Consider the following 27,820-nt stretch of genomic DNA (forward strand, 5'->3'; position numbering starts at 1 on the left):
AAAACGGATATAGCTACATTCTACAGTTCTACACTGAATAAAGCTAAATAAAACAATGACATAAAATCGTAGTTGGACAAATAAAATATGTTGGTTATAAATCGAGAACTTCTGCAACGAAAATAAGCTTCAGTTTCAAATTAATAACTTGCATTCTAAAAAGATTGCTGATGACTTGGTGCAGGGGTCGGCAACGTTATAAGCGGCGCGTGCCCATTTGCTTGTTATTTTCATGTGATGTTTTTGTGGGTAATATTGGTTTGTGACAGGTTATCCTTATAGTAAGCAGGAAGTGTTTTGTGCATGTTGATTAGTTTTTTTAAGACAATGACGTAATACAATACTAAAAACAAGCAGTATAACAGATTTTTAGTACTTCAATATAAACATGCAAATCGATTGGCGTGCCATAAAAAGTCACCTCAAGGCTTGTCAGGGGTTGCCGACCCTTGACTAAGTGTCACAAAGAATAAAAACTAATCGGTGTGACGATTAATTGTGTGTGCTTTGCATCAAGCGATCTCATGCGTCAACAGCACCAGTTTTTTCCTATTGTTTTGAAAAGTTAACACTCGCCAGGGCAGAAATAGAAAAAAGGAACCTGCTGATATAAAAGGGTTTGCACTTTGACTGTTTCAGAATCCTAACTATATTGATCATCATTATGCTTCGAGTTGCATCAGTTGTATTTTTCTGTTTATTTGCCTTCGGTTTGGGACAACTCGCTCCAAGTGAGAATTTCGACCACAACACCATTCTTGACAACAACGGGGACGTTCGTTTATGGTGGAAATTCAACGCAACTTACATTACGTTTGAGGTAAGTATAGCCTTCATAAAAATGGCTGTGAGAGTTCAGTAGAGCGCGTAAAAACATAATTTACCCTACAAAAAAATAATTCGTGCTTTTTACACCTAAATTACTTTACAATGTAATTGCAAATTGAGTTTTTATCGCAACTAGTTAACTATTCTATTACGAATAAATATGTACAGCACAAATTGGCAACCCCATAGTTCGTGGTATAAATTAGGATTAGGGTGTGGACGAGGGCTGCTGCTGTTTCAAAACATTTTTTAGCGTTTGTTTTGATGTCATGCTGTTATAACATGATTAAAATATTCTTGTGGATTCTCTCTTTATTTTTGTGTTAATAGAAATAACAAAAAATGATCTTTGATGTCAAGTGTAAATACGAATTCTACAGTTTCGCAATGCCCTTTTAACGTACCGCCATTTGTTCGTCGTTCAGCGAATAATAAAAATTAGCCAAAATGTTAATTCAAGTTGAAACTGATTGCACCTCGGCTCGAAGATTAGAAAAGTTTTGTACAATCGAGTTTCATTTAATCACTACGAAAACACAAGATTTAAAAGACGTTTTTTGCAAACTCTTCATACTTATGCTAGTTCTAATTATTCTACCTATTGTTATCTTCTTTCACTTGTTTGCCCTCAAAACAGTGATTGTGCAAGCCGTTTTGGCAACAAAAGGACGCATTTAATCACTGTGATTTTCAGCGCTTTCAGTTGTTTGTTTACCATTCTACGTTCTTGACCACCGTGAAACTATGGATATGGTTCCAAGTCCTATGTGAGTTTACCCCAGTAAATCAAGTTTGTAATGTAGCCTATAGTAATTTTACGACATGGTAATATAACTCGGGGCGAAGGGAGATTTGCGCCGAAACAAAGAAAATAATCATTAGAATAAAAGGCGGCAAGGAAAAGGTATTTTAAAAAATGATCGTAATTGTAATTTACTTACTAAGTCGGTAACTCAAAAACAAATAATAATATTGTCGCAAGTGTCAGATATGCCGCTAAAATAAATAACACACAAAAATAAAAAACACAAAAAATAAAATACACATTGCCACATTTAGCACCATTTAAAAGTTGACAAGTCGTTCTGAGTATATTTATCTTTAGTGTGTTTTAAGATCTTTTTTCATATTCTCATATTTGCGATTGTTTTTTTCAACTTTTGACAAATGAACGAAGTAATACACTTTTAACATGTGCTGCTCATGTTAAAAAAAGACTAAAGCTAGAAGTAAACCAGCAAAAGCTCTTCTTACTTTGGTGACAGTTGTCTGCCGAATCTAAACATTAATGTACAACTAAGTTGCGAATGGATAATGGCGGCAAAAAATTATTTCGAAAATAGGCGAGAAATTATAGTTTTATGGATGCTTCACATTTTTATATTTCAGCTTCAGGGGAAGACAACCGGATGGGTTGGACTTGGATTTTCTCCCCGCGGAGGGATGGCAAATGCTGATATCTATGTAGGATGGGTGGCAAACGGTGTGGCAAATGTCACGGTAAGTCTGATTCAATTTTCCGCATCAAATGATCGGTAATAATGTCATCAGATATTGTTGTTTACGAAACTGTGACAAGGCGAACAATTTACACATCACGGATTTTCGCAGTTGTCGATCATCAATCGTGACAATTTGCTTTGCATATGTCAGTGGTCGGCAAACTCTGGGCATGATTACTTAAAAATAAACCTTTTGAAATTATTGCTTTTGAAAATATCTCTGGTTTAAGTTAAGTTGACAACTGGCACGATTACCACAGAGAATGTTGAAACGTTCACGTTAAGGTGTATTCTGAACACACAAGCTCTCTAAGTTTAAAGTGTGTATATTGCTCTTAAATTTAAAAGGACCGACATGGAGCAGACAGTAACACTTTTCCACCTTTGGATGGCGAGCAAAATGTTGAGACCCTCGGAGGATTGGAAGAAAGCGGCTGGACTCGTGTGAAGTTTGTGAGACCTATCACGGCTTGTGATAGCGATGATATGACCATCACTGTGAGTTTATTTTTTCACATGATATGACGATCACTGTTTTTCACCACAATTTCCGTCGAAGGAACGTTGTATTTTCGTCACTTCCATCAAAACATCATTCGATTTGTATATAGTTTCCGTTGTGCAACATTGTCATAATTATTTTTCAAATAGAAGACTTTAAACAGAGTAAAACTTTGAAACGCCACGCAAGCATAAAAACACTTGAGTTATAAAAAAACCTTTCAAGGTTAATGATAAACCAACCATGCGATTGTTAAATTATCTCTTACAAGAAAATTGCCCGTGGTAACTTTAACTAGTTTCTTGATCTTTGTCCGGTGTTATAACATAAGTTATTACCTAACACAGGAGTAATCTTATTTGTTTTTAGTCCAATACCATGAGAGTGATTTATGCACTTGGTTCGACCGACGGCCCAGATATCCTATATCACGGTGCTACTAACAGAGGTGAGTTTGTCAAATTGCATATTTGTTTTGCGATCAAATCAATAATCTCTGGATACTATAGAAAGTAAATAATGCTGTCAATAGTGTATTAGTGCAATCAAACATTGGAATTTTTATTTCTACGTTCTAAATTTTTCGACATATAAATCAATAAAAGTCATTTGCTAAATTCTTAGTTTAGTTGCGGTAATTTAGATTTTTTGTCTCAAAGGTACTCGAAGTTTGATTGTACTTACTTACGCCAACGACGGCCAACAACCACCAGCTGGAGAAACTACCTTGAATTTCGACTTACTTAATGACAACTTTGCTGTGCCCGCGGTTGATACTTATTACAACTGTCGTGTGCTGGAGATTCCACCCGCTATCAACACACCACAACATATTGTGCAAGTGCGTATTAATGCATAACATTATTTGTGTCATCCTGATGATGACATAAGTAATTGTCGAAAATAGTCATATTTTATATACAAATACTGACTCTTTTTTTGTCAGAATATTTGTGTTCAACCTGATTTAATTTTATTTGTCGAAATAACAGCTGTTATTCTAGAATTCTAATCCATTGTTGAAGTAGGCTCCAAGAGAAAGCACTTTTGCCGGTCCGTTAGGTGATGTATGTTGTTTAGTTTCGTAAGATTGCGTCTGAAAAAATATTGATTCAACCTTTTTGGCCGAAAATGTCACTGTTTGCAAAAGATGCCTTTCTATGAAACCAACTCGTTCTGAGTTGTGTAAATCGGACCGACAAGTATTTTTTTGTATTTTTGGGCTAGTATTCATTCAACATTACGTTTTTAAAGTCAAACTCACTTTTACCAAACAAATGCTGACTACCTTTTCGTCAAAATTAATGATTTCAAGAACATGGCGGCTACATATAAAAGTGTCGTACATTTACGACAGCGCAAATAATAGGCTATAACTGAAATTTAATCAGTATATTTGTTGATTCTTTATAGATTGAAGGAGTTGTACAGACCGGCAATGAAGCTCATGTTCATCACATCTTGCTCTACGAATGCCCAGTGAGCGTGGTAAGTAATGAAACGTGAATGTTTCATCTAAGCTCACCATTTAAAATGCTTTTCTTTATTAGTACATATTTATGTCTCAGTGAATAGCGCAACGCTTACATAAACTAACATTTTTGCGTGTTTCGTTATGTAACTTATAAGTTGTCAGCAACAACGAGGATATGCTATAGTTTACATGGAACATGGTGTTGTGTGTATACAAATAATGAAATATAACACATGAATGTTTTAATAGAATGGAAGCAGTTTGGGAGTCGACAATCGATGCTATGATGGTTCTCCACCAGAGCACCTGCAATGCACCCAACTCTTGGCAGCATGGGCAATTGGATCATCGGTAAACCTCCTGTCGCTTTATTGTCAAAGTTACTGTTTTCTACAATTGTATTTAAAAAGAATAAAAATGTAAAAGTGTGTACCATTAACATTAAAAAATGTCAAGATTAAATGTTACACTAAGAAAAAAGGTTGGCATTACCCAAACGTTCAATGTACCAAAAAATCTATGGATACAGTTTGGTCAATACACAGAATCAATTTAGTTGCACAATTGACATGTATAATATAATAAAACTGTTTCTATTTCACCTCAAGGCGTTTGTCTTCCCAAATCACGTTGGTTTTCCAATCGGAAATGCAGACTCTCCTAAGTTTGTTCTCATGGAAACCCACTACGACAATCCAACGTTGAAAAACGGTAAAATCAAGTCAATATTATATTTGCAATTTAAACTTGATAGCCACTAGCAGTCAGTAATTAATGTACTCAATATAGAGCAGTGGTTCTCAAACTTTCATGGACCGCGCCCCCCTAAAAGTTTATTTTTGGCCCCGTGCACAAAAATGTAAATGGCAACCTCGTGTTGAAATTAAACAAGTCGAATATAGGGTATAAACAACAAACTGTAATCGTGACAAACCTCAATATGGATAAACAGTATTAGGAAACAAAGATATTTGCAGCACACACTAAATCCTGCGTTTTATAAAAGAAAATTGATAGCCTTAAAACAAGGGGCAGCACGAAAAAAAGTGTTGGTAAAATGGCAAAATTGCGAAAAAATGGAGCATAAACGGACACGTGAATAGAACGGTTGACTTGCTCAGGCATCATCAATTTAATGCAATGGAAATCACGGAAAATCCTTACAGTTATATTTTAACTTGTTGCAGATATTGTTGATAGTTCCGGGTTGAAAATCACATACACCCCGCAGTTGCGACAACACGATGCTGGCGTTATATTGGTTGGGCACATTGTTAGTGCATTCGCTCATCTCATTCCACCCAACGCTGAAACATTTGAAGATTATTCAGAATGTGGTCCAAGATGCTTGACAGATGTGAGTTAGACCAGTGGTCGGCAACCGCCGGTCCGCAGCCCGGTACTGGTCCGCGAGGAGTTCGTTACCGGGCCGTATAATTTTTCAGGATGCCTATGTATCCTGGGGATGATAAACTGATTTAAGCGTTTTTATTGCTAAATATTTGTAGTTTTTTGAAGACCGGTCCGCGATAAAATTTTAGTTTCAAAAACGGTCCGCAGTGCAAAAACAGGTTGCCGACTCCTGAGTTAGCCAAACAAAAAACTCGGAGAAATGACTTGAACTCCCAGTTTTGTTGAAACGGCCATTGTTTTGTGTTGTGGAAATAGACAAAGGAAAAAACTGACCCCTTTGATGGTTGGTCAATACGCTAGTATAGCTGGTATAGGACCGCAATGCCTTTGTATCTTTTTTGTGTATTGCTATATTGGCGAACTTTAAAAGCTTTTTTTCGTGGGTAGCATAGTGCTAACATGTTCTGAATTTGGTCTATTTTAGGCTATAGGAGCGGCAAATGTAACGTCGGTCAATGCTTTTGCAGTCTTGCTTCACAGTCATTTGTTAGGAAGATCGTTGGAACTAAAACATGTCAGGTACATGACATACACTATTTAATTTTTTTTCAAACTCGCGACCCGCAGGCCCCATGCAGTCCACAAAGCCCTCCAATGCGGCCCACGGACACTCAACAACAATTGTTTTATTTTGTCAGATATTTGTGCGGCCGTGAACATGTTCATTAAAATATATGTACTAGCGGCCGTGACGCAATTAAAACTCTTTGCCAAAAATTTTGATTTTTAAACTGCTCGTAAACAGATTTTGTGGAACTGAAAAGAGTATTACCAGCCTAGCAGCCATATGCGTCAGACTTTTTGTACGCCTATTGTGTGCAAACAATGCGAACAAACGGGAACCACAAGCGTCACAATATAGATTATGACGTAATAAACAATTAAAACTGATCTTCACACTGTGCAGCTCACTCTGTGTATCAAGTTGGAAATTAATCTGGGCTTTTGGGGCGTCAATAGTTGGTATAAGTGTATAAAACTTGATTAAAAATCACATGCGGCCCTGGAGATAATTTCCAAAATGCAATGTGCCCCCGAACCCCACGAGTTTGACACCTCTGCTGTACAGTACGTTTAGCAATTACATTGACCGTTTCATTTGAGGTTTAAATTTCTACACTTTATTTCAAAAACTTGTACCAATGTATCTACGTGTTTTAGAAACGGGACTGAGTTGGAACCAATTGCCAGTGACAATAACTACGACTTTAACTACCAAGAAACAAGAACGCTACCACAAGAAGTTACCATCAAACCTGACGACTCACTACAAATGCTCTGCAATTACAATTCAAAAGGCAGATCAAACGTAACTTACGTAAGTCGTAAACGAAAAATAACAGCCTGTTCAGGGATATTAGTCGGCCGGAGTATTTCGGGTTAGGTTCCTGTTTTTTATATTCGCGCACAGTTGTGTCGTGTCTTCACCTTGGTAAATGTAGCTTTCAAGCCTTGTTGAGGCGTTATTTTTGAACAGTCAGGCTTTGCATTTAGGTTGAACCGGGTTCGGAACCCAGTTTCTGGTTTTTAAGACAAAATATTGATAACAAATGGTACGACACACACTGGCATTTCTTATAAAACAATATTTTTTCTTCGGAAGATAGTAAAACGTTCATTAGTCATTATTAAATGAAGACCTACTGCCTATTTAATAAATTTCAGGGCGGTTTTGGCACCTACCAAGAGATGTGTGTGTCCTTCCTCTATTATTATCCTAAAATACAACTTACAGACTGCACGTCAACCCCCGATTTCGGAGTTATTTTAGGTTACTACTTGGGAATAACGAATGTTAGGTAAGTCGTTCACTTTTTAGGCATTTCAAATTTAGTGATTTGATTCATTTGTTACGAACAGGCTAATAAAAAAATTGAATAATAATGTCTGAATAATAGGTTTTGCTGGTGTTAATTTTCCTAACTTTAACGTCTAAAATACCAAAACTTTAGCTTAGAAATTTGTTTAAAAAGCTTGATGCAGTGTGAAGTCGAAAGGTAATTTTGGTTAGTTCCTAACATTTTACAATTTACAAGATGTCATAAAAGATCAGTTACCGTAAATCCGTTGTGCCCGTTGTGCCAAAACTAGTTCGGCTCTACACACAAGTATGTGGGTTAAATCTAAAACATAATGGGTAAGGCTTTACTTATGTATACGGATTTTGCATAAAGTTAAACCAACGTTTTTTTGCAGTGTTACAGGTCAAATAGGAACATACAGTACGTTGGAAAGTATTGTTGTTACTGAGCCTCCTGAATTAGCTGGACTAACTGTGTTGGAAATTGTTAACGCGGTAACTAACTTTTTAATCTTTTACGGCAAATAAAGATTTCGGTTTTTAAATGCAGTATTTCCATTGTACTGGTTTATTATTACCGCACATCGAAAACATGTAAGTTCCTCGCAATGAGTTTTAAAATAATAGAAAGTAAAATTAGGAAGACCAGACGTGAAAAAAAGTAAATTTATAGCTTGATTAGTACGAGGCATTACCTGTTTAGGCTAGAATTTACGCTAGGTTTTATTATACTATTTCTGTTCTATGCTAAATTAGTTGTTTTATTTGTCTTTTTTGAAGATATCTTGGAACGAAACCACAGCTGATGAGTTTAGCATGTTTTTACAAGCAATTCCGCATTCACAACAATGTTATCCAGTTGATCTAAAGTTGGTAAGTTATTGTGTTTGTTCTATCTGCTCCCTAAACATGACGTTAACCGTAATTTACGTTTTACCATTAGCTGTAGTTGAATTTGTAAAACTTATTTGCAGCCTGCTTTTACTTTCAACCTGACCAAAACCCTTCAACCGTACGTGGCCCCGACTCCGAACTGCTCCCAAAACACTGAAACCACGACAATGACCACAACGACTACTATGGCTGCTACAACCACATCATCTGCCACACTTCTTCGATTTTCACCAGTAGTGCAGATGTGTTTTACTTTAATGCTACTTGTAACAAGCTTTTTCGTTTAAAATATGTTTCAAAATCGCAAAACAATTTACAACAAAGTTTACAAAAATAATTTACACCACAAAATATTATTTTCTGTTGTCCAAATTGTAATTTATACGTTAAACGCCTAATGATACTTCTTTATAGCGTTAAATCTGTACAAACAAGAGTAAAAGATCTCTCGTTTAGCAGCGACAAACACTTTTGTTAGTCATTTTTATTTGCCCACACAATATCACCAATTTTACTTCATTGTTTTTTTATTGTAGTTTGTTTGGATTGAATGAAGTAAAAAAGTTAGTACTTACAAACAAATGTGAGAAACAATCACATATTGATTCAGTTTAGTGCAGGGGTTCTTAACCAGGTTACGTGTACCCCTTGGGGGTACGAAGCATCAAAGCAGGGGGTACGATATGCAGGGTGAAATTATATGCTATTTAGGCATATTTGTGAATAATGCTTAACAAGTTACTTTGTTATATACAGTATCCAGAACGGGTTAGTTTTGTACTACTTACAATACTGTTTTCATGCATGCATTCAACACCCAAGTTATAGATACACTGAGTTTGATTGTTACAATTTTATTTACTTCCGTTGGCCATTGTAGACAGGGGGTACGAGAAAATTTTATGAAAGCTCAAAGGGTATGAGCGCAAAAAAGGTTAAGAAACACTGGTTTAGTGTATGGCCAATAAATATACGTTTACGCAATTAAGGGCATTGAATTAGTAGACAATGGCTGGGTGCAAAGTAGCAGTTAAATAGAGACACCTTGGGAACTATAGACTTTTAAAAAGGGGTGCAGCGAGGAAAAAAGGTTAAGAACCATTGCGGTAAAGCTACTAACAACATTAGATAAATTTTGATAGGTGACGCAAAGAGCTCTTGAATAAAACAATAACGATTTATTTATTTAGCAATGTTTGGTATATGATGTAACTTCCTACTACAGTATCTGTTTTCCTTGTGTTCATTTGATTAAGCTTGACTTTGTCACTTTGGGAGATGGATAGCTTAAAGACTAAGAACATATAGTACTTAATTAAAGATTTGCTTGCAATGCAGTTATTTTGACCTGTGGGTATGATTTTGGCAGAAAAGAGGTAAACAACGAGTTAAACAGTGGTCACCAAACTTTTTATTTGGAGTGCCGGATAAAATTAAAAAATAACATGCGAAGGCTACATAGGTTACAGGCCCTAATGCAACACCGCTGAAAACTGTGGCCTGAGAATCGCGCTGTTGCGGGACCAACAAGAGTGCATTTTTTAGAGTCAGATCGTGCTACCGTCCAACGGTCCAATAGTAAATTCGTGGTGTAAATTATTGAATCTGTTCTACTGACATAACTTCTTTATACTATTACAATTAACCACAGAACGGCGTTTGTTCGCGCACAATAAAGAAAGCGTTAATACTTGACCAGATGAACCTAATCCTACATGTTGTTGCCGAAATACGTTTACTGTAAATTGTCTTTTAACGGGAAACTCAAGTTTTAGTTTTTTCAAAATATTTATACCAAATAATCTCGTGGACCCTAGTTAAATAATTCAATAACCTTAAAAAACGTAAATCTGGCGTTCTTTTCTCTTGTAGTCATTTGTTTAAAAAGCAGCAGTTCCTAATTTTACGAAGTTCGCGATCACTTCCATATGTATTTCAATTTTATGTTGGAGCATAATGTAAAATTACAACGGCTGTATTGTTAGGTGTACAATGAATACTAGCACAATAAACTAGAAAAAATTGGAGTAAGTGGGAATTTAAAGGAAAACATAACTGCCAAAGAACTTGTGTATGTAGAATACAGTATATATTGTGTAAAGTGAAGTCACAGACGGTAAACAGGGCGTTTCGAACGGCGGCGTTGACAAAAAGATAAAAACCAGATATATGGGTCGTGTGTGAAACAGACTTAAGGGCACGGAAACTGTTGCAAACCAATCGCAAACAACGTTAGTTCTTCCGATGTATTCTTGGCGCTCTTTTATAAAACACGTAAAAGTTTGTTCGTTTTATGGATAAGGCATAGGTGTATGTTGGGCCTGGTTCGACGACCAATCACGCGCAATGTTGTACGACTTTGGTCCGAGAAATGGAAGACTTGCAACACCGTATCTCTCCTCGTTGGAACCGTTATTCAGAACCTTCGATTGGTATTTTTTGTTCAGGAAACCCTTGATACACCCATCCACAAAGTTGTGTTCTATATAAGTTTTACACACAAGTTCTTTGGCAGTTATGACTATACTCTTCAAGTCAGTGGATAATGTTCCTAAGAGCAGTTTTGTTTTGCCGTTTTATAGAAGTATAGAGTGAATTAACACATAATGAATGGACAAAACGCCTTTAAGCCAACCACGTCAATTATTACCAAATTGCTGATGTGCATTGTAGCAAAAGTGAATTAGCTTTAATCTCTCATAGCACAGTATTTGTACAATAGATACCGCGCAACTGCGTCAGATTTGCGGATATTGCACTTATTTAGATAACATGACTCATTTTTTACAAAAATAATTCGTAATTGAAGGTATATAGATCATTTTAATTTCAAGATGATCAACAATACGTACGAAAGACCTCTGCCATCTCAGCCACGCCAAGCGAATAAAGGTGAATATTAGGTTTAAAGCAGAATCGTAACTTGCAAACAGTAACTATTTATATTTAGAATTAGATAATCCTGCGAAAAAGTCAAGAATTATCAAAAAATACGTGCTGTATGGACTTAACATTTCTCTGTTATGTGTTTTTATTGGAATCTTATCATACGAAGTTGTTTTATTGAAGGTGATATTGATAATAATTAACTTTAACAGTGCAAGTAAATGAATAACCGTGTTTTATGTTGTATTATTTCTATGTTGCAGACAATCAACACGGCAATCGGTAAGTTAAAATAATGAGCTCTTTACTTCTAACGTATATTCATTAATTATTTTAAACTGCACCTAATGGCAAACATTGTTTTTTTTAAACAGTGATAAAACCAGAATATTTTGGACGAAATGACCAGGGTTGGGTAACGAGTCCTTTTAGTCGAGTCTCAAGTCAAGTCAAGTCAGTAGGGGTTCGAGTCCCAAGTCAAGTCAAGTCAGAAGGGGTTCGAGTCTCAAGTCGAGTCGAGTCAAATGAGGTTCGAGTCTCAAGTCAAGTCATTAGTGGTTCGAGTCAAGGCAAGTCCCCAAAAGTTTTTGCAAGGAAAGGTTAAAGGTTTGGATAATTAATCTATTTGAATGTTTCATCGCGACTTTTTTACGGACCCCACTTTATTACAGTGAACAAATCCCATCAACGTCCCTTTCTTAGAGTATAGCAGGGCTACTCAAACGGCGGACCGCGGTCCATATCCGGACCTTTGAGGCGTTCGATGTGCATGGTCCTCGACAGTCTTTTGGTTACGGCAACATTTGTGTGTTAATTAACTAAACAATGCTATGTAGAGGCACTTTTTAAACTGGGGTCGGCATAACGATTGATCGGCAGTCTGTGAGGAGCCTAAAGTCCTGCCAAAATCTTATGTGAGTTCAGATTGTCCAACTATGACGAAAAAATGGTCGATTATTTCACTGTACATTTAACAAAGCGGCGGTTGTTTGCGCATGATTGTATCTGTGATTTAATAAACTGAATTTTAAATCATTACCTTACGAAGCAATCCTGTAAAACCAGATAAAATGTATTCTGTATGACGTCGTACCAATACGATTGTCCACATTAGCTATAACCAAATAGGCTAAGACACGTTGCATTTGCATTTCTGACAGAAGTGGCCGGACCTTTGGTAATCTTTACCTTTTCTCTCTGGAATTTTGACGAAACTAATTGAGTAGCCCTGGAGTATAGGGTAAACTTTAATGAAACACGTTAATTGACACTCATTAAACAGCTTAGACAAGAACGTCAATTTTGAAAACCCAAAAATATTTTTACTGCATGCGCTAGCTAGAGCGTTTGTACAGTAATATAAGCGCTTAAAAGCGAATACATGGCCTTGGTGTGTACTGCATTCGCATACCTTAAAACAAGCAATAAGTACAATGCTTAATGCCAGCGTTAAAAAGTTTGTTCATGTAGCAGCGACTTCGTTACGTTAAAATTAAGCAAAAATAGCTTCGCATCGCACATTAAAGTGCTGTTGTTGTTTGGTTGAAGCCGACTGAACAGGTTATCCATTATAAGAAATTTCCGTTTTGTTGGTAAAATAACGAGTCCGAGTCCGAGTCCGAGTCCGAGTCCGAGTCCGAGTCCGAGTCCGAGTCCGAGTCCGAGTCCGAGTCCGAGTCCGAGTCCGAGTCCGAGTCCGAGTCCGAGTCCGAGTCCGAGTCCAACTAAGACGAGTCCAAGTCAAGTCGAGTCTTTTCACAGCTGAGACTCGAGTCAAGTCAAGTCTTTGAAAAAGGTGACTCGAGTCGGACTCGAGTCGGACTCGAGTCGGACTCGAGTCGGACTCGAGTCGAGTCACTGACTCGAGTCTCCCCAACACTGGAAATGACCCTATCCGTCTTGCGACACTTTTGTAAAGTAGACTATACTTATAAAAAATGTTTTTTGGGCAAGACAAAGCTTCCACTTAGTACGCTTTATCGGTGCGCCCAAGCGTTTTTTACGACGTTTTAAGTTAACATTACATGGACTTCAGTCTTCCCCTCACAAAAAAACCTACTCGTAAAGATTTTATCAGTAATTTTACCAAAATTTGGCAGTTTTAATGAAACGTAGTTAAACAACGATTTGATAAATTTCGATTTGAAAATAAATAACATAGATCTTGTGTCAGATCGATCGGTTAGTGCAGGGGGCACCAAACGTTATTTAATTCGGCCCGCGAGGGTATTAAGTCTTATAAATCTTCGAAAACTAGTTAGGTTTAAGTGAAACGTTAAAAAATTCGAGGCACACTTTTTTCGCCTAAATTCCGGACGTCTGGTAACCCTATGATATATATGATTTGCCATACTGTCCTTATTTTTAAGATTTGTCCTTATTTAGAAGGGAACTGTCTGATAAAAATTTGTTGTCTTTATTTCTGAGAAATGTCTTTGTTTTTGACCTAAGTCAATATTTGTCATTTTCGAACTATTACAAGTCAAATCCCTGTTACAATTAAAAGTAAAAATATACCTGAGTTGTCCAAAATTGCGCGAAGTGTTTTCTACGAACAAGGGCCTGCTGGAACAGATCGTTTCTGGCACAAAAATATTGCATGTGATATGTATTGCATGGCTCGTATTAATGCAAATATTTGTTCAAAAACGTTTGTTTCGTTTCAAAAACAAATTTTTGGGTTGTCCTTTTTTGGGGGGTCCATGTCGATGGCAACCCTATGTACATATCCCATATCATACAAAGAGAATAAATGCATTTGTTACTGTGATCAAGCAAACGTCTTTATGTTGTTAATTGTGATGGAATAAGTAAGTTTTGGCAGAAGAAGAGATTCCACATTTTTTAACACTTTTATTTTTACTATTTAACAGTAGCACGATCTGACTCTGAAAAGAATGCAACCTTGTTGGTCCCGCAAAGGCACTTCGTAAGGGCGTGTAACCTATGTGGCCCTCACAATATATTGTAGTATTATCCGGTCAGTGGTAAAAAAAAATTGGTGACCTTTGGGTTAGTCTTAGTGGATTGATTCAATATCAAAACAAATGCATATCTAATGAGAAATACACATATACAAGCAAACATGCGACGTTATTTTTCTCGTAAACTTTAGAACAACAAAGCGTGTCTTGCCCACCAACAAGTGCTGGTGCTTCCTGTAAAGCTCTTAAAGCCGATGGAATAACAAAGAGTGGATATTACGTCATTCGCCCAACAAACTCAACGGAAACTGTTGAGGTGACGTTGTCTGTAATTGTAATGCAAGAGTCAAAACAATATCACCGAATCTTTTTGACATTTATTCGAACATGTTACATTGTCACTGGTACCCTGTATAAAGCACTACCTTTGGATGTCGAGACTTTGCAAGGTCGGCACATTGGTTGTTTTGCTCTCTTAGAGTTAAGATTTAATAAAATAATAAAATTATTTCACATAATTTTATTTTTTATTTTATTTATGTTCATGCAGGTTTACTGTGATATGAAAACTGATGGTGGGGGATGGACGTTAGTGGCAAGTGTTATGGAAAACAGTTTGGAGAAAACCTGCTCTGGTGGGGATGCTTGGTTCAACTACGAGAGTGAACCCGATTTGACTCATCGCGGTATGTTCTTTTTTTGTGGTCGTGTTGAGTTTTAAAAAGAAATCTTTAATATACTTTATTTAAGCCACATCAAGAGTTGCTGCTCAGCTAACCCAACTGATTAGCCCTGTTTTCTGCAGAACCAATGTCTAGGACGGTTTTTAGGAATTGCTAACATGGTGGTTTCAAAAATTATCTAGTAAAAGTGGGATATAAAGTACAAACTCCGAAATTCAACCCAATCCTGATTTTTAATAAAGTTCTACTGGGGTCAAAGTTAGATTTTTAAAACTTTCAAAAAGTTGTCTTTTTCGTTTCGTTTACAGAGTTCTTGAACTGGGAAAACACCTATACTTTTGGTTCTACGCACGCGGCAACTTACCAAGACTACAAAAGTTCTGCCTACTACTCCATGCAAGTGTGTGTAACTTTCAGTCATTATCTAAGTATTAAACCTTTTTTTTTCAAGATCTTTAGATTTTAAAGTTGTATATAGCTTATTTACCACAACAGGCTGAAGACGTCATGATACGCCATGTTCCTAACTCTACTCCCACAAACTTATCTGAAGCAACAGCTTTCTTGCAATATCACACCAATGACCATTTTCTGAAGATGTATGGAGGAAATCTTTACAACTTCTTTAGGAATCATTATCCATTAAAGCCCAAAGGTACAAGAAGGCAACAAAACTTTTATTTTTCCTTTACATTGATGCTGTTTTTCAGTTCCTGAGTTCGATTCTGAAAAACTTCTTAATGCTCTTGCAAACCGATCATCAGAAGTTGAGGCACTTATACCGAACTTTTACCGTTACGAATACCCAAGCGGCGTTGCTTCTCGCCTTGCTACTGGCGGCATGAATATGTTTACATCCTATGGGATGGAGGTTTAAAAAATCTTATGTGCCAAACCATTGCATTTACTAAATTGTTTAGAATAATAGGCATATGCCAAAGTCCAAACAAACTACTTGGAGAACAAAGTAATGTGTGCTTGCTGTTAAAATAGTAATAAATAGGCCAAGTGTCATAAATACTTTTGGTAATAAACAATCTGTTGAAAAAATGTTTGATAATTCACACTTTATTGTTGGGTGTCATCGTGTTTTTAGTTACTTCTTTCGGGATTCGGTTGCGGTACAACTGTGACTTTCAATAGAAAAGAGAAGTAAGCTTGCAAAAACAGGTTGTGATGGTTTTGTCCAGGACAAATTATTTTTCAAAAAATGTATTTTATTTTAGTTGTCGCGGAAGCAACAGTGTGACATCTACCCGAACCTCCTACCCCTTTTTTGGGATGCTTTTTATTGGGAATTTTCCTCTTAATCCAATTTCAACTGAAAGTGTACGGGTAAGTAAGTTTTTTCAAATATTAACATATGAAAATAAAAGTAAACCAAATATGTTTGTATTCTTGGACAAGGTACGTGGCTTAAGACCAAACGCCGACAATAAAACTAGCTATTCTAAAACAATTTTTGACGGAAAGTACGAGATGATGTACGAAGCCTTATGTCGTGATAATGGAGATGACGCAGTTCCTAACTATTGTGACGTCATGTATTTCATCAAAAATGAAGAAGTAAGCTAATATTTTATGAATAGCAACAATTAAACTGTTTTACACTAAACCACGCAACCTTTATCAGGAATGGAACACTCCCAAGGACACTGGCGCATATTTTACCTTGGCTACATACAATGGTTATTATGATTTTTACGCGAGACCTGTAGGAATATGGACCAGAGCAATAGTGGGATACACGATGTTTGCAAGGTACCGTGCAATAACTTTATTTAATTTTTCTTCATCTAACGACCATTTGCGTTTGAAATCATTTTTTACCATTAAAATGTTATATTTAGCACTGACTCGGAATACATACTAGAAACCGACGTTGAAAAGGCGATGAAAAAGATTTTAAGTATTGTAGCTAGTGTTAATACTATCAGTAAGTTAACATTTAACATTGTTACAAAAAAAACTTTTAGTTGTAATTAAACCAAATATTTTGTGTGTTTTTTACTTAAATCGGCAAAAGCAACTTTTCTATCATAGAAAATTGTTGGTTATTTTTTACCAATTTTACTGAAAACTCTGACGCAAGAGTATGTCTAATCGTATGTTTTTTTACATACAAATTTGGTTAAAGGGGTAAAATCAGTGTGCATGCGCGTGCATGCATTTACTTCAAACGTGTAAAATTTAAATTGAAAACAGTTCTAAAATTCGGACGAAAATTTTTTGTTTGGATATCTCCAACACGCTGATAGGCCTATAGTAAATAGACAAATAAAACATTTTCTGTGACCTGTCCCGTTGTTTGCTGATCTGGTACTTTTTTCACTTCCACTAAAACTGATAAGATGCTTAGGCATATTTAAATAAGAGTAAATCATAGTCTCATATTTAAGTGTTTTCTTGTGCCTTATTTCAAGCACCAAATTGTGATGGACCCTCGTTTCCGATATCGATCAGCAAAGGAAAAGATATATTGATCTCAACTATCCCACCACTTGTACCAGGAGTTACAACTGGATATTTGCAGTTCAGGACATACGGGTGGACCGGGACAGCGTATGCATTGTGCCCCGGAGCGAAGTAATGCATTGTGAAATAAATAAACGTTTTTTCAATAATTACAAAACGAAATTAATATATGCGTTAGTGAAAAATAGTTTCATATTAATGTAATTGTGACATTACTTTTTGAAATATTACGACAGTTCTTTTATTTGCCCAGAGTTGAAACGTGCCTTGGGGAATATATTTGCATTGGAGGAGTTAGAAACACATCTTATTTGGATGACTGCAACGATTTTACAAGTACAGTTCACCTAAGATTTCCAAAATAATAATTTTTGTTTGGGATGTTGTAGCCATATTAAGTAAAACATGGTAAAGAGAAACACAAGAACTCACAGACTGCATGGCCTGCTAATTTCCAATAGGTGACGCAACGAAGCATGGGCTAAGGCAATAATTGCTGACTCACCAAATTGATGACTTATGGCAATATTTGCTAAATTAGCAAATTTATTGAGCAATTGTTGCCACTTAAAACCTATGCTCCGTTGCGCCATCATTTGGAAATTAGTGGACCTGCCTGTGAGTCTTTGTGTCATTAGATTTTCCGCAAAACATAAATATGTTTAGATTGGAATGGAAAAATAAATGATGCTATTCTGGCCACAAGAGCAAATCAGTTTGCCCATTCAACCCGCGACATCCATTCAACCATCATGATATTTTATAGATAAAATACAACAGTAACTAATTTCTGATCAACTTCTTTATTTTTTATTTTTTTATTTGCTGTTAGTCCTTTGTTACGGTAATTTTATTGTTTATTGCAATATATCTGGATATGCTTCATGGTTGAATTTTGTGTGGTGCGACATCTCTTTTGCTTACCGAATATTTTTAAACATCATATTAGTTGAAGCTTTTTAGTATGGAACTAGCACAGCGCAAAGTGTCATTAAAATAAAGACCAGGTAAACCACACAGACGCTCCGACGATACCGACAATCAGAACCTTCGGTTTTGATCCTCGAAGACTAAAATATATTTTGACAGCGTCTATCATGTGAGTTGACTTATCGGTAAAGTTTTTTAATGGTACTGCTGCCGTAGTAAGGTTTGTACTCGTCGATGGCTTTTCATTTCGCAATGAATATTCAATACGGAGGTGACTCGAACCGTGGCAAGGCTATGAAAAAATACACACACGTCAATCACCATTATGAATCACAGTACATTAAGGTACATTTACCAGCAGAAGTTGCAGACGACACAAATGCGCACTTCATTGACGATCGCTTGTCAAAAACTCCAATAATTACATGAAAGGCACAATAAAATCGCACACGTTTAGCAAAGAGTACATTTTAGATCTTACCATGACAGCAATGCACAGTACCAGATGAATGCCAATGAAACTTCGGTTACCAAGTACTTATGTTTTTTTATAACTTGCCACTATAAATCAATCACAGCTGAAAAAAGCTCATTGACTTAGTTAACACAACTGGAAACATTATTTCTCATAGACCAAGTATTGCTCATCCAGCAGTTTTTATTGTAAACAATCGACGTTTCGACGTCCTATACAAGACGCCTTCATCAGGATAATGACATAACTTGCAAGACGAATGTCTTTTAAAGCGACAAAATGCAGAACACACACATGTAAAACAGCGATAACAAGATCGCGCGCTGCAACTTCGCACCACCGTAGAGATAAAACAAGCTCAGTGGTGTAAAAGCTCAGGTGTTGGTGAAGGAAACTGATTACCACAAGCGAAGTTTCCTAGAGTCTTGGAACATCCATTCACGCGCCAACACAATGAACGTTAAAACAGATGTTCTAATGCCGATAAATTATCGGTCGCTTTTACACCACTGAGCTTGTTTTATCTCTACGGTGGTGCGAAGTTGCAGCGCGCGATCTTGTTATCGCTGTTTTACATGTGTGTGTTCTGCATTTTGTCGCTTTAAAAGACATTCGTCTTGCAAGTTATGTCATTATCCTGATGAAGGCGTCTTGTATAGGACGTCGAAACGTCGATTGTTTACAATAAAAACTGCTGGATGAGCAATACTTGGTCTAACATTATGCCTGGCAGCAATAGCTTATTTCATTATTTCTCATAGTTGCTAACCATGTAGAATGATATCAGAAACTCTCAAAGGGTTTTATGCAGGGAATCGAACCGGAACTAAACCCGAACCCGCGAACCGGTTTGAGCGGTTAATTTCATTAAACCCGAACCGAACCCGAACCGCTAATTACGATTTTCGAAAAACCCAAACCGGAGTTAAAACCCATATTTTTTTGCGTTGGACCCGAACCGGAACCGAACCAGTAAAAAATGCAGTCTGTTTTATACTTTGTGATTTTTATCAAAACAGCGCACTGAAGAATACACGCACTTATAGGGCGTGTCAAAACTAACAGTGCACAGGCAAATTTCTTTTGGAGTTTGATACGGCCGGGTAGGCGATGGGTAGAATTAAATTAAAACGAATACTTTATATTTTTTCTTACTTTATATTTTTTCTTCTTGTGTTTACAATTTGTACTAAAAATTCACCATCAAATAGATAGGGTCAGCTTTTGAAAAATAGCCAATTGTGGTTCCAGCTGCACCCTTTTTTGTTTCAACCCTTATTTCACACGTTTACCTATATGTCACCTGACCTATGATTATGCTTGGGCGCTGAAACAAATAAACAATTGATTGATTGAATAAAAATTTGAACCGGTTTAAAAACCGCAAACCGGTTCGGACCGGATAATTTGCCCAAACCGCAACAAAACCCGAACCCGAAAACATACATTTTTTAAAACCTGAACCGAACCCGAACCCTTAAAACAAAACCAAGTGAACCCGAACCGAACCTGAACGCATATGACAAGCGGTTCGCCTCCCTGGTTTTATGGGTTTTATAAACTCTCAAAGGGTTTTACGAAACAAGAAATTGTACTCTTTCGAATTTTACTCTTTTAAACTATTTTCCCTCTTTTAGAAAACACAAACTTTCCTTTTTCACGCTTTTTCTTTCTGTTCTGCTTTTAGGGTTAATTTTCTGCTATTCTCGCTTTTCCGTTTTTCTGCTTTCAGTGTTACCCACTCTCAAACGCAGACCCCATCAAGCAACCTGGAAATGTTATCAAGGCCAAACCACGCTACAGTTCGCGACTGCGCAGACGTGACGAAACAATTAAAACATTGTTGTGCAAATTACCCAATGAAGAGGGTGCATAAACAACCAATACAAGGGTGGGCAACCTACGGCCAGCTGTCATAGAATTGTGCTAAAGTTTACATAATTGTCACTATTCTAAACAAACCTGTTTGAGGTTAGTTTACGTCAGGGGTGTCCAACCTTTTTGGCCAAAGGGCCACATGCGGTTTACGAATGATTGCGCGGGCCACTTGAATGTTACTGTTAATTTGGAATCTTAGAAATAGCTGTCTTATAATTTCTAATTAAAATTCTCACACCGAAATTCTAATCTTAGAAATGTGTATTATCCTCGTTTACAGTTATAAGAACAATAAACACACCAAGATATAGTTAAGTAAACAAAGTATTTACCACACGTCGACGTTTCAACGTGAAGTTTGGCGCTGTTTTTCTCAAGTTTGGTAATATTCGGTGAGATGGACGATGGAGCAATGCGAAGCGATTTTTCCATATTGCTGTCAGAAATTACTGATCTTACAAGGGATTTAAGTCACATGACAACCTTTCTTGGAAAGTTATGTTAGCGTTACTTGCTTTTTGTTTCCTGTTTGGCATAATCTATATCACTGCAGAGTGCGGAAGATGTTTTACTGCTAAATGCGTTTTGCGCGAGTCGCTGATACCAGATTTATCTCAATGAACCAAGAAACATTACTGACTGACTCTTGAAGCACGAGTCAGATTGTGACGTAACAATGTAGAAATTGTGATGCGTAACAATGCGCATTGTGACGTAATAAAGGTAACTTAAACAGTTGTGTATTACTACTCTATTAACAAAGAAATAAAGCAATCAATAAATGCCAATTTTTCGGAATGAAAGTTCGCCATAAATTACGTAGGCGATTAAGCTGCCAATATAAGTCATTTCAAAAGATACCACGCGGGCCACTCAGAACCTTCATGTGGCCCGCAGGCCACGGGTTGGACACTCCTGATTTACGTGATGTTGAACATATTCACATCGAATAAATAAGAGTTAAAGTTGAGTTTGCCTCAGCTTTTTTATTGCATGAGCATCGTTGCGACCCGCCTCCGTAATATCACTAATTTTTGGTCCACGCATGCAAAAAAGTTTGCCCACATTTAAACTAATAAGAACGCTGAAAAATTCGTGAATTGGGGCTGCCGTGAGCTATGATGGATTTTCAAATGGATATGGAAACTTTTCTTAATTTTAACACTGGAAGCAGTAAAGTTTTTTGAGTGGTTTTTTGTTTGGATACGCCTTATTTGCAAAGCCAATATTTTGTGAACTTTTGAAAGCACTGACAGTTCTGGGCAAATTCGGGATGGGGTGCAGCACACTTACACTGACCCCGTTGCCTCTTTGCTCGGCAAAAGAAGATAACTTGCGTATCGAAATCTAATGAAATCTGATAAAAGTACAGTTAAACTTCGATACTATACCACCTTGATATTATGCCACCCTCGCTACTATACCACTTTTGATCGTCACCAACTAAATTCAATAGAAAATATATTTACTATGCCACCCCTTACCCTTGATACTATGACACATGAGAGGACAGTATTACTGTATTAACGGTCTGGTTCCGGATTAAAAATTGGACCTACTGACAATTTTCGGTTTGAGCTCATGATAAAACAGAGAAAAAATGAAAAACAAATCGTTGAGTAAACAAACGTGGTCATGTTAAGAGGTTTCACGGCTTTGCAGCGAGTTATGGAAATGCCGTTCCGTGCTTGTGTTACGACAAAACTAACAGACCTTGTTTGTTCTATGCACGATCTATCCGTTTTTTGTAATAAATTATACTGTATACTGTAATAAATTACAATCGAACCACACAACGTGGCATTACAGTACATTGTCACGTCACAAGGCCATTTGTACAACCGACCCTCGCTATTATGCCACCCTCGATACTATGCCACTTTCTCTTGGTCCCAAAGGGTGGCATAGTATCGAAGTTTGACTGTATAACAGTTAACTCCGTTTGTCCCTCTCCTGACAGGTATTTACGTTTTTTAAACAAGAAAAACATTTAAACTGAAAATTAAGACTCTAACCACAAGAATAGCACCTTCGACTTTTAATTCACAAAAACAAAACAGCGACACCGACAATAAAGACAAATCTTTAAAAAATACTAAACTCCTTGATAGTCTAAATTTGTAAAACGCCAAGATCATAGGTCACTAAACTAAAAACTAGTTTTAATCAAGAAATTGTTTGGCTTGTATAGCCGTTTAGGCCCAAAGGATACGAATTATTTATACTTTGCGTGGTAGCGTACATAATTCACCTAACGTGTATGTTCTATACCCAGACTTGGACAACTAGATAATTCTAGTTGTCTAATTGGGCAAATTAGAGCAAAATGGCGGTAATTCTAGTTCTAATCTAATTTAGAATTATCAAGTAAGCTCTAATTCTAATTCTAATCTAATTCATAGTTTTCCCCAAATCGCTAGTTTGTCCAACGGCACTTTTAGGCATGTGATCTGAGCATGCATTTTGTAAGCAAAGCGCACAAAACTATGCAATTAACAAGACCAAACTACACCACTGAAACACGTTTTTCAGTGAAATTTGGCACTCAGATCCGTTTAAACACGTTTTAGATGCACCAAATCGTATTGTTTTAAATGTGCAAATCTACAAGTTCAAATTTGAAACAAACTAAAGTTAAATCTAATTCTAGTTTGAATTCTAGTTTAATTTCTAGATTTTGAGAAAATTCTAGTTCTAATTCTAATCTAATTTGTAAAAAAGGAGATGCTCTAATTTTAATTCTAATCTAATTTAAAAAGTCGAAAAAAAATCTAGTTGTCCAAGTCTGTCTATACCAGTGCTCCGCAACCGGTGTGCCGCACGACGATGCTAGGTGCGCCGCCGCACGACGATGCTAGGTGCGCCGCCGCAAAACGGTTACTTTTTGTTTTAAATTTGTTTTTGTGTATTTATTATTATAGCAAATGAAACAGTTCGCACCACTAAATTAAAGCAACACTACTTACTTTTAAATTTTAGGTGTTTACCTCAGGTGGAATACCCAGTCAGATCACCGATTTTAAGAAACAATCATTCTTTATTAGTAGGGCAATTATTTTTGACCTAAAAAACGAAAAATTTTGACCTACAAATTAAAAATTTTGACAAATTTTGTCTTTAAAAAACTTTTTTTTGACAAAATTTTGACCTATGAAAAATTCAAATAGTTAAATTACACATTATTGTACAAAAAGTTGAAATATGGCTGTAGGCTGCTCTGTAGAGCAATGGTTCCCTACCTTTTTGTAGTCACGGACCCCTTTTATAAATTTTATAGGTCCGCGGACCCCCCAACGTAATTTACTCTTGTTATGTTTTTCGTTTCCTGCATTATACGTTATTATACTTTCGCTTATTGGGACAGCATTTTAATCAACCTTCACAGATCCTCAATCTCAATAAAGTTCTGTACTGTACCAGTCAAAGCAACGAAGAGATAAATTTTCTGGTGTACAATACTTAAAACAAAGCACAATAAGTTTTATTGTTAATGTGTGCTGTGATGTCACAATGGAGGTAACAATTACAAGTTTTCCTGATCCAAGGGTTTGATAAATAGTTTGCATTCAGATACAGGATTGTAAAAACGGTTTGGGAACTTAAAAATATTGTATTGTTGTTAATGCTACCACAAATGTTTGCCTCCACGGACCCCCTGCAACTATCTCACGGACCCCTTGGGGGTCCGCGAACCCCAGGTTGGGAACCACTGCTGTAGAGCAAATGTCTAACGGAAGGGCAAAAATCTGAACACAGACCTAGCCTGTTCTGAAAAGGGAAATGAGCTAATTAAAAATCACTGCCAAAAAACTGCAGCTAAGACACAACGTAAAATGCCGTAAAATGACTTGGGACCTACCAAAATTTTGAACGTTTTTAGATGTGTTGCGCATCATGCCATATCAACCTAATTATTTCACTCACTTTATGGTTTATGATTCACAATAAGTAGGCAATGGGCCAGTTACAACAGTATAAAGTAGGCTACAAGGTGTAAAATGAACAGTTCACTGACAGTGCAACCTCTACAACACCACGACAATGCAGTTTGTAAACAATTTTAACTTTGTAAAAAAATTTGACTTTGTGAACAATTTTGACAATTTTTGACCTATTCCAACAATTTTGACAAAATTTGGACTTTTTTTGACAAGTCAAAAAATATTTGCCCTATTTATTAGTAATGGCTAGAAATGAAAGAGACGTTTCAATCGAAGGATGAAAATGGTCCTTCCAATTCCAATGGTTGCATCATAGTTTTTAATTGTTTCGTCATTGTATGTTGTTTTCACACATGGTAGTTTATTGCACTTGTTTTTTCGTTTGCTACAATGTATATCTGTTTCCTGTTTATTGCATTACAAATGTTTTATGTACAATAAACGCACAACATTTTTAAGCACATAATATTTTTGTTCATATTACTTGTCCAAAAATGCTCCAATATTACGCCCCTTTACTAACGTAAAAAATGTTTTTAAAGAAGTTTGAAGAGCCCCGGCACCGGAAAATTATTTTTTAATATGTTGTTTGTCGTATTTTTATAAACACGATTTCAAGTTTAAAACCACAAAAATCAAAGTTACTAGTCAAATATTTACGTTTTAAATCTAAAAACACTGACACTTAGCGGATATTTTGTCACTTAGCTCAAACGTCATGTGACGTCACCTCGTACCAACTTGGTTTGGAGCTTGTTTATAGTCGGTGGTTGTTAACGATCTGCGACGCCAAATACGTTAGTCAGTTTAGGTATTTTGGTGTTTAAATGTTTTCATTTTTATACTCAAGTGTGCAAAAATGCCTGCAGTGTGTTCTTTGTATGGTTGCAATTCGAGAGGGAATCAAAAGGCCAGCAAAATGACACGTTTTCGCTTTCCAAATATAAAGCAATTGCGGTCAGCTTGGATTAAATTTGTTAACGTGAAAAAAATGGAAGGGACCAACGGAATACAGTGTTCTTTGTACATTTCACAAATAAAATGCAGTATGACAGGGGTATGGCAAAAGTTCTGGTGTTAAGCCAAATGCTATTCCATGAATTTACAAGAACAGTCTTCTTCAGCAAGAAATGCCATTGAGAGCAGCTGCAAGAAAAGTAGCCGCACAGCGTATGGTATGCTTTAGTTAATTGTTTTATGACATAATCTCATTTAACATTATAGTCTTTAATATTACCATTATGTTATACTAATTTAGTTTATTGTCATGCCATTTACTTGGAAATAACAAAAAAGTGTGATTATGAAAAAAAAGGTGTAATAATATCAATACATTTTCATGTAGGGAACCACCCAAACTAAGCTATGAACCAAAATACATTGTGTGTAAAAAAAAACTTCTTCACCTCTTAAATGGTGTACCAGAAGTCAATTAACTGCAGATTTCCCTGGACACTCAGCTAAATATGGTACATACACAATGATGGATGATGGATCTTTGAAACAATAAAATTGTTGCTATTAACCTTGTTCAGGTATTCAGATGGTAATTTCATAATATTTTCTAGAGCAATGAAGTGGCAAACAGCAATGATATGGAAAAAGAAGGATTCTTGAGATGCATTGAAAACATCACAAGCAAATGATTGTTTATTAAAGCCTTTGTGACTGACAGGCATCCACAAATCATTAAATACATTAGTGAAGAATTGTCACAAACAAAACATTATTTTGATGTTTGGCATGTAGCTACAATTATGTTAGAAATAAAAGATGAGCATACACCAGTATATTTGTTTTTATGGTTTTAATTTTAGGAATCCAAAAGAAACTGACAGCACTTTCTAACAAAGCATGTTGCAAAGAGTTGGGACCTTGGGTGAAAAGCTTATGCAACCACATGTATTGTTGTGCAGCAACGTCACAAGGGAATTCACAACTTATAGTTGACAAGTGGCTGTCAGTCTGGCAACGTAACTCTGAAGTCTTCCTCAGCACCATTCAACAAATTTTCTGTAGGCAGTATATCTGTAACGCCTGAATACATAGAGGTTGCTGGTGGCATATTGCATGTTAGTAGTTAGTACAGTAAAACTTACTCGTGATAGGTGTTACCCTCATCCTGATTTCCGAATTGACGTTTAAATCGATAACATGCTGCTTCTAATACATACACGTTGAGGCATATAGATTCAAATCCAGGATATGCTTTTATACAAGGCAGATTCGACTCAGAATATTCGTTGAACTTGGCTAACTGCTGTTGCACTTACTAATTTCATGGCAGCAAACGCATAATTTTCTCTCCTCCATTATCACACAGTTAGTACATAAACACCTCCAATAATTCTGTTACGTGGAAAGTAGCTTTTGTCAACAACAAAACACCTACCTTTTGAAGCAAACAGTTGTTATTTATTGCTTAACTGTCAACTAAGTATCTACGTTAATTTTATCAGTTGTAAACAATAAAGAAATGTACGCATCAAAGGTAAAACAAGCAACAAAAACAACAGCTGATCAACGCCATTGTTAGAAGTTGGTACGAGGTGACGTAACAATCGCTGCTACATTTTGAACCAAGGTGTCGCTCGAGAGCTCATTGTTTGATTGAATATCTCGAAAACGACAAATCATAGGACCAAAAAAATTAGTGATTCGGAATCCCTGAATTATGGCAATTGTAAATATCTAAAATGTAGAAAAAGTCACATCGCCGCTGCTGGGGCCCTTTAAGAATGAACATTCTACAGACAAGATAGTAGTGACACCAAGCACATCCTATTGTTGAATTGCTTTAGGAGAATTCAAAACAATCAAAAGTTGTTTTAGCTACCATGTATTAAACATTAAAAATATATGTCTGAAGTAAATGAGGCAATTAAACTAATACTACCTAACTTGGACACAAAACAAAATGCAAAATATGACGTAACGCTGATGTGTGACGTAACTGAAACGTCTTCTGATGCTGTCCACTACAACACCACTGTAGAGAAATATATAAATATATTTTTAAATGTGAATTATATAGACGAAGGCTTAGTGGTATTTATTTTGGTAATATAATCTGAAGCGTTTATTCTAAACTCTTAAAACAGAATGTGTTACCGTTTTATTGTGGTTAACAGTGGTGCAACGCATAAAATGGAAAACCACGCTTAAACCGACCACGAACCTTTAACAGGTATACATCTTGTCTTAGTCATTTTTA

The 27,820-nt window shown here is 36.4% G+C and overlaps 2 protein-coding genes and 1 long non-coding RNA gene across 4 annotated transcripts; 2 read left to right on the plus strand and 1 right to left on the minus strand.

Moving 5' to 3' along the window:
- The first annotated feature begins 639 nt into the window (after positions 1 to 639).
- On the plus strand, positions 640 to 8,939 carry LOC145220543 (DBH-like monooxygenase protein 1 homolog). Of its 2 annotated transcripts, XM_080087759.1 has the most exons (16): positions 757 to 820; positions 1,523 to 1,595; positions 2,218 to 2,328; positions 2,679 to 2,828; positions 3,202 to 3,280; positions 3,492 to 3,673; positions 4,246 to 4,320; positions 4,556 to 4,657; positions 4,915 to 5,017; positions 5,494 to 5,663; positions 6,144 to 6,238; positions 6,881 to 7,037; positions 7,385 to 7,518; positions 7,916 to 8,015; positions 8,301 to 8,393; positions 8,495 to 8,939. In XM_080087759.1, the coding sequence occupies exons 3-16, from the start codon at positions 2,272 to 2,274 to the stop codon at positions 8,699 to 8,701; spliced, it is 1,704 nt and encodes a 567-aa protein (XP_079943885.1). In that variant the 5' UTR covers positions 757 to 820; positions 1,523 to 1,595; positions 2,218 to 2,271; the 3' UTR covers positions 8,702 to 8,939. The 2 variants fall into 2 exon arrangements, with proteins under 2 accessions (XP_079943884.1, XP_079943885.1); XM_080087758.1 differs by lacking the exon at positions 1,523 to 1,595 and having other exon boundaries at positions 640 to 820.
- Positions 8,940 to 9,006: 67 nt separating this feature from the next.
- Positions 9,007 to 18,414, plus strand: LOC145220546 (uncharacterized). The gene is made up of 16 exons (XM_080087761.1): positions 9,007 to 11,306; positions 11,365 to 11,483; positions 11,564 to 11,582; positions 14,416 to 14,540; positions 14,775 to 14,910; positions 15,216 to 15,307; positions 15,403 to 15,562; positions 15,618 to 15,778; positions 16,004 to 16,059; positions 16,134 to 16,242; positions 16,315 to 16,473; positions 16,541 to 16,668; positions 16,758 to 16,843; positions 17,331 to 17,493; positions 17,636 to 17,718; positions 18,049 to 18,414. The coding sequence occupies exons 1-16, from the start codon at positions 11,249 to 11,251 to the stop codon at positions 18,150 to 18,152; spliced, it is 1,758 nt and encodes a 585-aa protein (XP_079943887.1). The 5' UTR covers positions 9,007 to 11,248; the 3' UTR covers positions 18,153 to 18,414.
- A 7,282-nt stretch (positions 18,415 to 25,696) lies between these two features.
- On the minus strand, positions 25,697 to 26,773 carry LOC145220306 (uncharacterized). Its single transcript, XR_013858092.1, has 3 exons — positions 26,706 to 26,773; positions 26,013 to 26,643; positions 25,697 to 25,752 (listed from the first exon to the last, which is right to left on the minus strand). It is a non-coding gene; the product is annotated as an uncharacterized LOC145220306 (long non-coding RNA).
- Positions 26,774 to 27,820: the final 1,047 nt, after the last annotated feature.

Source organism: Phallusia mammillata, chromosome 3 (genome assembly GCF_965637545.1).
Source record: "Phallusia mammillata chromosome 3, kaPhaMamm4.hap1.1, whole genome shotgun sequence".
Taxonomy (NCBI): Eukaryota; Metazoa; Chordata; class Ascidiacea; order Phlebobranchia; family Ascidiidae; genus Phallusia; species Phallusia mammillata.

Bases quoted from the DNA above. Each gene is read 5' to 3' on its own strand.
- LOC145220543 (XM_080087758.1), top strand. From the start codon at position 665: ATGCTTCGAGTTGCATCAGTTGTATTTTTCTGTTTATTTGCCTTCGGT. The intron at 2,829-3,201 runs GTGAGTTTATTT...ATTTGTTTTTAG, and splicing joins GCGATGATATGACCATCACT to TCCAATACCATGAGAGTGAT. The intron at 7,519-7,915 runs GTAAGTCGTTCA...GTTTTTTTGCAG, and splicing joins TTGGGAATAACGAATGTTAG to TGTTACAGGTCAAATAGGAA.
- LOC145220546 (XM_080087761.1), top strand. From the start codon at position 11,249: ATGATCAACAATACGTACGAAAGACCTCTGCCATCTCAGCCACGCCAA. The intron at 16,060-16,133 runs GTAAGCTTGCAA...ATTTTATTTTAG, and splicing joins ACTTTCAATAGAAAAGAGAA to TTGTCGCGGAAGCAACAGTG. The intron at 17,494-17,635 runs GTAATGCATTGT...TTATTTGCCCAG, and splicing joins GCATTGTGCCCCGGAGCGAA to AGTTGAAACGTGCCTTGGGG.